The 13823-nt window shown below is 40.8% G+C and overlaps 1 protein-coding gene across 1 annotated transcript in view; it reads right to left on the bottom strand.

Moving 5' to 3' along the window:
* KDM4B (lysine demethylase 4B) overlaps positions 1-13823 on the bottom strand; it is a 210431-nt gene that overhangs the window by 127739 nt on the left and 68869 nt on the right. The window contains exons 8-9 of the mRNA XM_074939369.1: positions 7980-8029; positions 3173-3276 (exon numbers count right to left, since the gene is read on the bottom strand). Of these exons, the coding sequence (XP_074795470.1) occupies positions 3173-3276; positions 7980-8029 (154 nt within the window). The remainder of the gene's footprint in view (positions 1-3172; positions 3277-7979; positions 8030-13823) is intronic.

Here is a 13823-nt window from a genome sequence, read left to right as displayed (position 1 = left end):
TGCTTGCAATATGAATGTCTCTTCTTGTGTATTTTATGTAACGATTTTTATTCCTCTCAGCTCACTCGATGTAGGACACAAACAATGCATAGGAGAGAACTAAATCAGAGAAGTATCAGAGAGGGACAGACATGGATCAACGTCTGTGGAAGGATTCAAAAAGATTTTTGAAGAAAGTTCCCCACTTCTAATAATGTAGCAATGCTGAGTTTGCAAAGAATTGAAACACTAACCCCTTGTCTTTTCAATACTGTTAACTGTATCAGAATAAAGAGACTATTACGACAAAAGCTGTTCCAAGAGGCTTCTGTGGGTGAAAGAAACTCAAGTCCGGTCTCTACCCAGCTTCATGGAGCATCCTCCCAACCAGCCCCTTCATAAATCAAGGCAAAACTGGAGATTTCTAAATTAAGAAGGCGGAAAGATTATGTTCCTATCAGAAAATCTACATCCTGGTGTCTTCATTTCAAGCCCACAGTGTATGTCCTCCATGTCACCGCTGTCAACATTATCCCAACAATAAATTAGAAAGCACTCAAGATGATGGATAGGCCATGTAGAAAAGTAATAACTATTGAGGGAAAGCCAGCACAAACTGCCACTCATGGAGAAAGCCCTGAATTTACTGACTTCTGCAAGAGCTTGCAGAATAAATGGAGAAATCAATAGGGGATTACAGAAATACACATTTTTAATTATTAAAAAGCTCTGCTATTGATCTGCTTTTTTTCCAGAAGTAAATACCATTACAGAGATTTATAAATGTGTGTGTATTCACTTGTTTGAAGTCTGCCCGGAATTTAGATGAAGGGATCCTGCGTTTTTGTTTTTGTTTTTTTAGAGGAAGAGAAAAAACATTTGTCTTTCCCTGTATAATACTGTACTTGAAACTGCTACATCTGGTTAGGATTCATCCAGAGGTGGGCTGCTCAGACTAAAAAATGATTCTCCCCCCCCACACACACCCTTCACTGTCAAAGGCCTTTCAGTGAGTGCCTCAGTCATAGGAGGAGAAGGGAAGCTATTACGAAAGCATATCCCTACTCCTTTCTGCAGGTCAGGCTTCTGAGATTTAGACTGTTAAAAATCCCCCCCTCCTTTAAAAGGAGAGTTCAGTCTTCGAAACGGTGCTATTCTTTATGCTGGTCTCTCTTGGCTTTTAATAAAATTCAGTGACAGACTGACTCTGCTAACACTGGCACAAGACAGACTGCCCTCATATTTCACTGGTTTTTATATATACTCAGTAGAAAGCCTTGTCTGTCGGACACTTGCACATTTTCTTTTCTTCACAAATCAAATTATTTGGGGGAGGGGGAAAGGGGATAACAGCTAGGAAGATGGAAAAGCCTTTTCACCAAACAGTGAATTGGAAATCACTTTCCATATTATCCCTAGGATCATATTGTTCAATATACCCTTCTTGGGATGAGTTTAGAGAGAGATACCCTTCTTTTACAAACTCTCTTGCAAGAACACCACTAGATATTTGCTTAGTTATTGATCAGAAACCATTCACTTAGGATGTTCTTTAGCCATTAGAGTGACTTTTGCACCAACCAGTAAGTAAACGGAAAAGCAAGTATATTGCAACTGCTTTGCGACGCAGAAGACACCATAACCTGGAAAATGCAACAAACTGAAATTTTGTGGGATGTTTTTTATATTTACTTCAAGTTTTGGACTTTGACAGAGGTAAAAACAATGCCCTAGCAAGGCTGCTTGAATGAAACATCAAACTATTTTCCCATTTGCTGCTCCATCTCTGCAGTAAGTCAGCATGAAACTGGAGGGACATGGTGGCAAATTCCTCTTACTAGAAGACAGTCAAGAAGGTGTAAGAGGTTCCTGATTTTTTACTTTCATCACCATTCTGAGATGCAGCAATGACCAATCTTTAGGCTCAATTCAGCTGATTATGTTGACTGGGGCCTGAGTTTCTAAACTCAAAGATATCAGAACAACAACTTGAGAAGCAAGATCTAGAGTTCAATCAATACAAGTGTGCAAAGGAGAAATCCCTAAAACTTAATCAGATTTTCAAAACTCAGCTGCCATTTAGGCTCCAAAATAAGCAACCAGGTGCTCTTTTAAAGATCTCTGGACCCACATTTCAAGGTAAGCAGTGGGGACAGTGAATTTCCGAAATCCTTTATCAAAAGGAATAAATAATTCCCCAAACGTCCACTTATGCATTACCCTTGGACACGCCCTATATTCCCCACACATTGCTCCAGACCATCCATCTATTTTCTCAAGACAGTGAATTTACACTGTGAGCATCTTAAGAGGATATTCAAATCCCACTTTTGGGTGCTCCCCCTGGAGTTTATCTGTGTAAAGCAACCATTTATGTGTTTCCATTTGAAAGTTGGGCTGCACAAGTGAAAGTATGAAAACACATTAAGGATTCAAATTTGCTGACCTCTTATGAACAGCAATTTAATATGGACCAGTGTGTGAAAACTGGGCCCCAGTCAAATGTCTGATGCTGAACCACAAGAGCCACACTGCATCTCACAAGCTTCCACTGCACTGACAGCAAGTCCATCTGAGAAGTCAGATGATTGCACTTCAAATTTCATTCATCACAGCCTTTCGCTAGGAAAAATGAAGCAGCTTCTGGAGCAGTAAATTGAATGAATTCAGAGTCTTGACGCTGTACAAGAGCCAGGATCTTTTATTTCCAAACGGATATTAATTCCATCTCAAAGCATCATGGGGCCTTTCAACTCAGTTCTGTACTCTGTCTCAGACACTAACTCTAGCAAAATCCTTACTTTACTTAGAAGAAAGCATGGTGGCAATATTCTCATTCAGAAATGGGGACATAAAAGGAATGGAAAGGACAAAATTAATAAGACACACACATCATCACCTCCACCCTTATGTTTATGTTGGCAGAATGCTTTGGGATGCTCAGCTGAAAGATGGTACTCAAGTACTAGAAGTACTTTACAAAAAATTGTTTCAGCCAAGCCCTGAATGCTAATTTTTGAACAGCCACCTGGCTTTAACTGATAGTATATATTTTACATAACAATGCATTGAGAAAAGAAGTATTCTATTCCCCAGATTGCCTGCCCTGAAACCGTTTCCTTTAAGCAGAGGAGAGCAGCCCCAGGCTGTCAGCAAACCTACAGACTTATCTTAAAACAGCCTCTGTACATACCCGGTCAAATGGGATGCCATATTTCTTCAAGATGGAGGGTGAAATGAGCGTCATCTTGTGGCGAAGGAAGGCATCGCATCCCTGAGAGCTTCCTGGGAAAAATCCTGCAGAGGGATTCAGAGGAAAACAAATCATCACCACAGGCAGATTTGTCCAGCAAGATACACCCATTAACCAGCAAACAAACAACAAAATGTTAATCTGCCCAAACATTTTGTAGATGGTTGAAACAACAGGGATACAATTGCAGGTTGTGGCAGGATAAGTAACAATGCCCTCATTGCCTAAAAAATAGTGACAGGGACAACAGTGATCTTAAAATAGCAGTCTGACAAGCATTACCCTTTCATAAGAGAAGACCAGCCTCCTGAGCGCTACCGAAAACTAGAGAGAACGGGGCTCAAGACACCTCATTTTGGGCCATACTGATGCTTTATCAGTGCTCCCCAGAAATACATGATCAGGGGCCTCAAAATTCCAGTGTCAGCCATCTGCCCTGCAAACTATGGTTTTCCTGGCCTGAGACCTTATGTTCTTCCAACCTGCTGCAGGTTATCCACAAAGCACTGCCACTTAGGTTTGCAGCTCAAATATCGTACACTGAGCCCTAGGAAAGTGATTAGCAACTAGGATCTGGTCAGTGCCTACACATACTCCCATTTCCAATAATATGGTGTCTGAAATTTAAGAACAAAATGTTCATCCTCACTCTGAGAGGCTGTCTACCTTATATGGTCCCCCAATCACTGTGGTATCGAAGTGCCTCACAATCTTTAATGGATTTAACTTCACAGCACCCCTGCTGGGTAGGAAAGGGTTATAATCTCTATTTTACAAATGGGGAATTGAGGCACAGAGGTGAAGTGACTTGCCCAAGGTCACAGACAGCAATAATTGCTGTACTTCAGAATGATGCCTAGGGCGGGAGTAAAAAGAGAAACAAAACCGCACACATTAAGAACCGTCCGGTATATTTTATTACTGTTACCCTCATCCTCCCTCCTAGTGCTTGTCACATACATTTGGCTTAAACTGTCTTAAGGGCAGGGACCATATCTCCTAATGTTTTTATAGCACCTAGCACAATGGGAGGCCCCAATCCTCACTGAGGCCTTCAAGCACTAACAATATAAAAAATAACAAGCCTACATAAAGCTTGTCACCCTCCTTGGTCTTCTACTGATGTGCCTGCCCTTTATCTGCCTGGACTTGCAACACTACTGCATTGTTCTCAAACTTATTTGATCACGCCCCCCACTTCTGTGCACCTGTAGTAGTTTACGCCCTCACCCGTCCTGCCACACAAGTACATATAACAATTTAAAAAAAAAAAAAAACCAACATGCTACTCTCACTAAATATTAAAAACTGTAAAGCATTGGTTCAAACAGAACCAACAATCATAAGCAAAACTGTGATTGTGGTTGGCGCTTACAATGAAATGCACACCACATTGTAGCAAATGGATTAACACACACACACAGCTTTGCATAATGCTAGGCAAGCTTAATGCCCAGCGCCATCTACAGTCAAATGCCCAGCGCCATCTGAGGACCTGATCGGTCTGGAGGAATCAGCTTTGCTAGTTATTCATGGCTGTGGGTAAAACAGGCAGAGCCGTACTACTTTTCCCCCCTAAAGCTTCTCACGTCCCCTTTAGAATACATTTTGTGTTTCCCGGGGAGCCCACCCCCAAGTTTGAGAACCTCTGTTCTAGACAATGTTTCCTATTGCACATGGCTGATTAAACCAATCCAAATTAGGGGTGGAAGGGAAAAAAAAAAACACATGGGGGAGGGGGGGAGAGATATAACCCGAGCCCTGGAAACAAAACTAAATTGATGGCACATAACGGAGGAGGTTTTAGAAAGTGCAAAGGATTACTGGATTCCGGCAACATTTTTTTTTTAAAACACTAAAAGCGTTGCAATTAGAGTTATGACTGCCTGCCCCCCAGTTTGTCGTCCCTCTCTGCAGTTCCTCTTTTTAATGCACAGTTTAAGTGGCTCTCATTAAAGCTACTAATAAAGGAGCCCATTTTACGTGATTAGCACCAATAATGTGGCAACACATTAACGTTCTCTCCACGGGCACCACAACTCTCCCAGAGAGCCCATTTATAGCTCAGCTATTCATTTCCCATATTAATCGCAAACTCATTTCACTGTACCAAATATCTCCGTAACACAGTCCATTGACACACCAGGGGGCGGGGTGTAGAGGGAGTTTAAAAAGTGTCATTTTCTTTTCTGAACTAAAGGGATGGTGTGGGTGAGGAATGGGGGAGTCCAAAATGAAAGACCGGGCCATTAGCAATATACCACTGATTTTTGTCTCACTGTCAGTAAAAAGTATATTACAAAAGAGAAGTTGAAAATATCCCTTGACTTTTTTTTAGTCTGGTATGAAATTCCATTTCTATATGTCATCTGCATGTATGTGGGCTTTTTGGTGGCTGAAATGCAGGGCTTTGGAGCAGACATGGCTCTTAAAAGCAAAGAGAACAAGACTCCCTTCCCCTGGGAAGCCCATACACATTTAGACTAGTCTTGACCCATGATTGGCTTTTTCTGGTATGACATGATCCATAAAAATGTTAAGACTATCAGTGAGAAATGTTAATATTATAAGTGTATTTTGGTGGTTAGCACCGGATTAAAAATTGAATAGAAAACAGTTTTCCAGACGGTCTATTCCCCCCCCCTCTTTTGCATAATGACCGACCAAGGGAGAGACATCTATATGATAACGACTGCTTGAAATCTATAGCTGAAAGCTTGCCTCACTAAATGGTAAATTTGGTTTTTAGTTAGTAATTCCAGAGCAAGGACTTTGGTTGGTACCGACTCTCTACTCTACAGAGCCAGGTATGCCTATAATATTTGTAAGTACAAAGAGATAGAACTCCATGGGAAAAAAAAAAAAGTATAAATACCCTTTCTGGAGCCAGTCACCAAAACAGAGGATCTTCCCATGCTAGTCTTCTCCCATTTAAAATCCACACCACCATTACCTCCCAAAATGGTGATGCTAAGCTTTATCCACACCAATGAGGCGCTGGTGCCATAATACACTGGAGGTGGATAGCAGCACATGGGCCGACCTTGGTGGCATCGGGCCGGTGTGCATAGATAAAAATGTTTTAGCAGCTGAGGGTGGGAGGCTCTCTGGGAGGCCAGCAAAGTACAAGAGGCCTGGATGGAAACGGTCCTTGGATATGCACATGCACCCAGTTGTCAATTTCATTGGCTCAGTTGGCAGGCAGCTCTTTAGACGTCTGAAGCCTGCAGGGGGTTATGGAATCTAACAAGACACACATTCCTGTAAAACACAGGGATTCCAGAGCAAGCCCTGTAAACAGGGTAATTCCTGGTTTGGAGGGATATAGAGACGATCTGGGTTAAACCTATAAACAACTGTATCTGAATCAGTGGAGCTCAGGAGAGTAGGGAAGATACTTTTGTGATCCAGTGACAATGTGAGGGATGTCAGATTTGACCTGCTGATTCTGTTATGGGGCTATTCCTAGTTTCAGTGAGCACAGGCTCTCATGATTACAGGAAAGGAACACAAGTCTCTCACAGGAACTCTTCAAGGTTATACAGAAGGAGGTTGTAGAAGAAGTAGGGGATCCCATCAGCAAAGGCCTTTCAGATCCAAGTCATATAGAATAAATAGGGTGCTACCCTTTATGAATTCTGTGACCATGTTGCAGAAGTCACTGTTACTTGTTCTCTCCTTTTTCTTTACATATTAAGAAGCTGTCCAACATTTCTTGTTTGTTCTACCTTCCTCTTTTAAGTGGTTCTAAAAAGAGTGGAAAACTGGATGAACTGTCACTGTTAAGACTAGAGTCACATTTAAGAGCAGAACACGAAGGGAACTCTTTTCATGGTATTAAGCATAAGGTTACTACATGGTACTTGGCTGGGAAAGACCTATTAAATTGAAAGGATGCAGTGCTTAGTTAGTGGGACCCAGCTCTGTCGATGTATGAGCTCTGACTCCACAATGCACTGGAGAAAAAACTCACACTTGAATATCACTTGGCTATATCAAACTCTATTGCATGCTACCCTTCCCCCTTCTGTTCTCTTATTTTTAATCAGATGAAAATAACTGGCTCTAGAATATAGCATACAGAGGACGAGCGCCCCCCATTGTTGCAGTTACCTTGGTTGTGTCCCCACACCTTTTTATTTTTTAACATGAAGTTTATTATAAGGAGACGTACAATCTGTCCAGTAAACAGCCCTCTAGTAACAGGAATGCCACCAAAAAGGGTATGCATGTCATTACATACATCATGAAGAGAGAACTCCAATAATTATAGCCCCTGTACCCACCATTACTGAGTTTATAAGCACTTTTTAAAAATTAAAAATGCTCAGCAACAATCAATACAAATGCAGACTTATGAGGGTAGCAACAACAACAACAACAAAAAAATACTACAATACTCTCCTTCAGAGTTTCTCCTTGCAGTAGGGGAAGGGAAGCTGCCACAGCAGCTCTAGTGATGGCCCTCCACATAAAGGGATCACAGAGCTCTCATCTCACCAAGGCAGGCTTTAATATGGCATCAGTTGCACACTGAGATGCAAGATGGGTTTCTGATTGAAATTCATGCCCAGGATAACAGAGTGGTTTGGTCTCAAAAGCTCAAAATGAAAGGTTTTTCCATTAGTTTTAGTCTGGCCAGCAATGACTCTGGATCTAGTACAGCCAATGCAAATTCATTGCGCAGCTCTAGACTACATTCAGTCTCAGCAACAGCAACATTAAGAAAGTGGCAGCTAAAGCTTACCTTTTGCCAGGCGTTCCAATCGCTTGCCATGCTCTGGTGGTATGGCATACCTAAGGAAAAAACAAAACACTCATCAGGAAAATAAATGCCACATCTCAAATCAAGATTACAGTCTCAGAATGGAAACAGGTGGGGGCAAATGCCATCACTACTATAGTTCAGCCCCAATCTGCATGTGAAAGGAGGAAGTACAAACAAAAAAATGTAGAAGTGTGAAAGGTATTGATAAAAACATGAATACAATTCTAGGAGGAAAGCCAGATTGTAACTGAAGGAGCTGATGTTCTTGGCAACTTCATATAATGAGTTCTTTTTTCCTGCAGTATTTTTATTATATAGCATCACAAGATGTCACAGAGTGACTCATAAGCTAGAAGAGAAAGGTTTTAAATGAGATTTAATGAGGTAAAATGGTGATACAAAGCAGGGAAGCCCAGGAGTAAACAAGTATGGAGAATGAATTAAATTTTCTTTAGTAGAAAAGTTGCATACAAGATAAAACTGAACTTAACAGATAAGGTGGTCTAGGCTAAATATCTATTTTATGAATTTATATGGCCTTTATCAAAAGTAGTATCTAGGCACTCAACATAGGCAAAAGTTAAGCAGAACATATGGGACAGGAGCACAGTAATTTAGATGCTTACTTTTGATCTAAGAGATTGTCCCGAAGGTTACCAAATCCTCTATTTAAACAGAAGAGAGGATGCTTCAGTTCAAAGTACCTGTTCCTTAGCAAATATCATCAATGGCTACACAGAAGTAGAAATGGGCCTGTCCTCTCATTACAACGATGCAGAATCTATCTTATCTCTTGGAAAAGGGGCAGAGCGGGCCATGATACTTAATATCTGCACTACCACCAAAAACATTAAAAGAAGGTCACAAAGTCAATCATTTAGAAGTTATGAAGTGCGAGAATTTTGATTGCTGGTTATAGTTTGGCAAAATTATAGCCAACTGAAAACTGTGTTTCCTTTCAGAAAAAGGAAGAGCTAGGCAATCCTAATAAGCAGTGCTACCAGTCCTACCTATTATGGGGACTCTCAAGTACATTAGAAAGTCTACATTTCTTCTGTAGGCCAGTACCCTTCATATTGTTCCTCAGTTCTAAGAGAAGAGTCATTTATCCAGACTGTAAAGAGTAACAGGGGGAAAGTCATATCCCAAACTCTCTTTGTATGAAACCAAAGTGAATTTCCGCTTATAGCAATCTGGACGCGCATGATCCAATGGAGAGAGGATGACAGGAGGTGCTTCAAGATTTAGCCTCTAAGCTGATTTAAACTGGCACCTTTAAAAAAAAATTCCAAGAAACACACCATGTAGCATTTAATATTACAGAAGAAGATATTAATGTGCTCCCAGTAGCTTTTGACAGCACTTTAAATTGTATAATTATCAAACAAACTTCATTTGTCTTGCACAAAGCTAGTAGCTTTTATTTTTAAATGGCCATTTATCACTTACATAAAAGTGATAAAAATAATCCCAATCCAAAACTCCTTTGTGGGATTAATGTCCCTTAAATATGGGAAATGAAACATTCCATTTCTTCTGGGAAAATACTGAAGGATTGGGAAATAACTAATTTATGTCTACAAGGCTGCTGCTGATTAATGTAATATCCCCAGTCTACAATGTTACTTTCACTTAATTAGTGCCTGTAATTGGGAGTTGTAAAGATAAGATTAATTGAATCTGGAGGATGTTAAAAGTTTAATACATTGAAACATGGTCATTGTGTTATCTGAAACTGCAGACTGCAAGAAGCTGAGCCGAGTCAATGGAGAGCCTGAATGAGAGTTGCTTGGATAGGAACACAGCAGAACTGAATTTCCAGTGGGCTCACAAAAACTACAGTGAAAAAATCTATAGGTCAACATCCCCGCCGCCACCACAAAGCTTGCAGGTGCACACAGGGCAACAATTGGTTCAAAATGTATAAAACTTTTTTACTCTGATCAGACTACTGCAAAGAAGAGGTGCTGTGCCATTTTATATAGATTTACTCTTGGCAAGCAGCAAAATCTGTCACAGAGTGGAATTAAAAGCAGGCCAAATTCTGCCTTCAGTTACACCCACACAATCCCACTGAATTTAGTGGGGTTGCACTGAATTTGGCCAACTATGTTTTAAGACCAAAAGCTCTTCCTTTCCACTGTAAGTACTGTGCAGATTTGAGCTAACAAAGCCTATATGATCAGGCATGAAATTATCAATCAAAAGGCAGAAGAAAAAGGAGGCGACAGAAAGATTAGAAATTGCCACAATCAAAAGAATTACTGTAATTATATCAGTGAAAGGTCTGGCTATCATAGATGGCCTAATAATGACATTATCCTCCTGCATTCACTTAGCTAGCACTATGAAAAATGGCAATTGCTTTAGGGATAAAATCTTTGACAGAGGTAGCTGGAAAAAACACCACCATTCAATAGCAGCTGCTGTAACCTCTGTCAGGGACCCATTGCTTGGACTCTGGTCAACAATGGAACATTTTTAATTTCCAAGACAGATGCTTTACTATACACCATCTCTGCAGGTACAACAGGATTACTTTTTGTACATGATCCTCTTCCTCATAGCACATGCATCACTTTAACACTTGGAGATTTCTACCTAGTGCTAAACAGTAATTTAATTTCACATTTAAAGCACTCTAGTTCTCATGCTGAGAGACAGATAACTTTGATGTTTGTCCTCAGGGAAATCATCAAAATGTCATTGAAAATCAAAATACCAATTCATTAACCTCAGGATAAGGTGTCAAAACAAAGGGATACGTTCAACTGCCCAGAAACATACGGCTGGTCTACACTGAAAAGTTACATCGGCATAGCTGTCTCTCTCAGGGGTGTGAAAAATCCACCCCCTGTGAGACGAAGTTACGCTAACCTAACCCCCGCTGTAGACAGAATTAGGTCAATGGAAGAATTTTTCCATCAACCTAGCTACAGCCTCCCAGGGAGGCAGATTACCTACAGTGATGGGAGAACCTCTCCCATTGCTGTAATAAGGCTATGTCTACAGTAAAGCGGTAAGTCAACCTACACTACGCAACTCCAGCTACGTGAATAACGTAGCTGGAGTTGACATACCTTAGATCAAGTTGCCGCGGGTTCTACAGCGCTGGTGGTTGATGGGAGAAACTCTCCCATCGACTTACCTTACTCTTCTCGTCGGGGGGTAGAGTACAGGGGTCGACTGGAGAACGATCTGCTGTCAAGTTGGCAGGTCTTCACTAGACCCACTAAATCGACCACCAGTGGATCGATCTCAGAGCGTCGATCCCGGCTGTAGTGTAGACATAGCCTTAAGTGTCTACACTTTAGTGCTACAGCAGTGCAGCTACATTGCTGCCACTGTAGTGTTTTAAGTGTAGACATAGCCATAGCTTCTGCTAGCTGCTCCAAAACCCCTTCAGCACCGCCGGATTTATTCATTCGACCAATAAGTGGCCGCAGCAAGTTTTGAGAGATAACTCTCTCACATCTCTATCATCTCTCTAGTTTTCTGCCTTGGTGGACCAATTGCCTCCACCTCTCTAGAGAAGCATCCTGTAGGGCACACAGGTTAACAGTAAGAGATGGCCACTTATTTTAGAGCAAAAAGGGCCTGTTTTTTTATGTTGGCTACTTGTGGGTCCTAAAGCAACTCCCACTGAAGGTATGAAGACAAGTAAGTGTATTTAGCATGTCTTTATTTGGGCATAAGCTTTCGTGGGTTTTAGCCCACGAAAGCTTATGCCCAAATAAATTTGTCTCTAAGGTGCCACAAAGACTCTTCATTGTTTTTGCTGATACAGACTAACACGGCTACCACTCTGAAACTTGTCATAATGTCTTTGTTTCCGGCACTCTATAAAGATCTTATTAGACCTTTCCCAGAACAGAGACAATTCCGTGCCCCTAATGAAATGGAGGGCAACCTATGTCTTCCTTTGCAAGCCACACATACCAATCATGAGTTAAAATTACATGTCTCTTTTGGCCATTGAACTAGCCAATTCTATTATGGGCAGATGCAGACAGCAAGAGAGCTTCTTAAAAGACAGACAGGAAGGGTCTCTCATAAAACCCTCTAATCAAAAAGTAACACCAAATAACGTGCTTCTTTCACGAATAAGATTTGTCAACAGATAGAGAGTCCTGCACTGACAATTAAGGGAATTGGTCCCCTCAAAAGTAGTGTGCAATTTAACAGAATCATAGAAATGTAGGGCTGGAAGGGATCTTGAAAACTCATCTAGTCCAGCCCCATGCACAGAGGCAGGACCCAAGTATACCTAGACCATCCCTGACAGGTGTCTGTCTAATCTGTTCTTAAAAACCTCTGACGGGGATTCCACAACCACTCTTGGAAGCATATTCCATTGCTTCACTATCCATATAGTTAGAAAAATTTTCCTAATGTCTAATTTAAATCTCCCTTGCTGCAAAGTAAGCCTATTATTTCTTGTCCTACCTTCAGTGGACATGATCACCATCGTCTTTATAACAGCCCTTAACGTATTTGAAGACCTTTTTCAGGTCACACTTCATTAGTCTTTTCTCAAGACTAAACGTGCAGTTTCTTAAATCTCTTCTCATAGGGCAGGTTTTCTAAACCTTTTAGCAGTTGTGTTGCTCTACTGTGGACAAACCGGACAGACTCTAGATCTTTCTTAAAGAGTGGTACAATGCTCCTTCTGAGCCCTCAGCATTGCTGAGTACAGCAGGTCAATTACCTCCTGTGGTCTTACATACAACAATCTTATTAATACACCCCAGAATGATAACAGACTTCACAACTGCATCACATTTTTGGCTCATATTCTATTTCTGATCCACTATAACCTCCAGATCCCCTTCAGCAGTACTACTGCCTAGCCAGTTATTCCCAATTTTATAGTTGTTAGTTTGATTTTTCCTTCCTAAATGTAGCATTTTGTTTTTATTTGCATTTCATCTTGTTCATATCAAACCAATTTTCCAATTTGTCATGGTCATTTTGGATTCTAATCCTGTCCTGCAAAGTCCTAGCACCCCCTCCTAGTTTGGTGTCATCTGCACATTTTGGTGTCATCTGCTCCACTCCTTTATCCAAATCATTAATGAAAATTCAGAATAGAACTGGACTCAGAACAGACCCCTGTGGGACCCCACTAGATATATCCCCCAGTTTGACAGCAAACCATTGATAACTCCTCTGACTACACTCTTTCAATCAGTTCTGCACCCGCCTTACAGTAATTTCATCTAGGTCACATTTCACAAGTTTGTTATAAGAATGTTGTGAGACAATGTTTAAAGTTGAAAATAAAGATATATTGTGTCTAGAGGTTCCCCCCTCCTCATCCACTAGGCCAGTAACCCTGTCAAAGGAGGAAATTAGGTTGGTTTGGCATTATTTGTTCTTAACAAATCAATGCTGGCTATTACTTATAACCCTATTATTCTCAAGGCGCTTACAAACTGATTGTTTAAAAACTTGTTCCAGTATATTTCCAGGTATCAAAGTCAAGCTGACTGGACTATAATTCTCTGGATCCTCTGTGTTCCCTTTTTAAAGGCGGTACTATGTATGCCCTTCTTCAGTCAATTGGGACCCCTTCCATCCTCCATGGAATTCTGAAAGATAATTGCTAACAGTTTTGAGATTGCTTCAGCTAAGTTCCTTACGTACTCAAGGATGAACTTCATCAGGCCCTTCTGACTTGAATACATTTAACTAAATGTTCTTTAACCTGTTGTCCCTACTTTGGCACATGGTCCTTCTCCTTTGTTGTTAATATTGTGTTAAGTATCTGGTCACAATTAATCTTTCTAGTGACTGACAAGCAAAATAGGCATCAAATATCTT

The sequence above is a fragment of the Natator depressus genome, chromosome 25, assembly GCF_965152275.1.
Source record: "Natator depressus isolate rNatDep1 chromosome 25, rNatDep2.hap1, whole genome shotgun sequence".
NCBI lineage: Eukaryota > Metazoa > Chordata > Testudines > Cheloniidae > Natator > Natator depressus.
The sequence above is the reverse complement of the archived record's forward strand: the minus strand, read 5'-3'. Positions and strand labels throughout refer to the sequence as shown.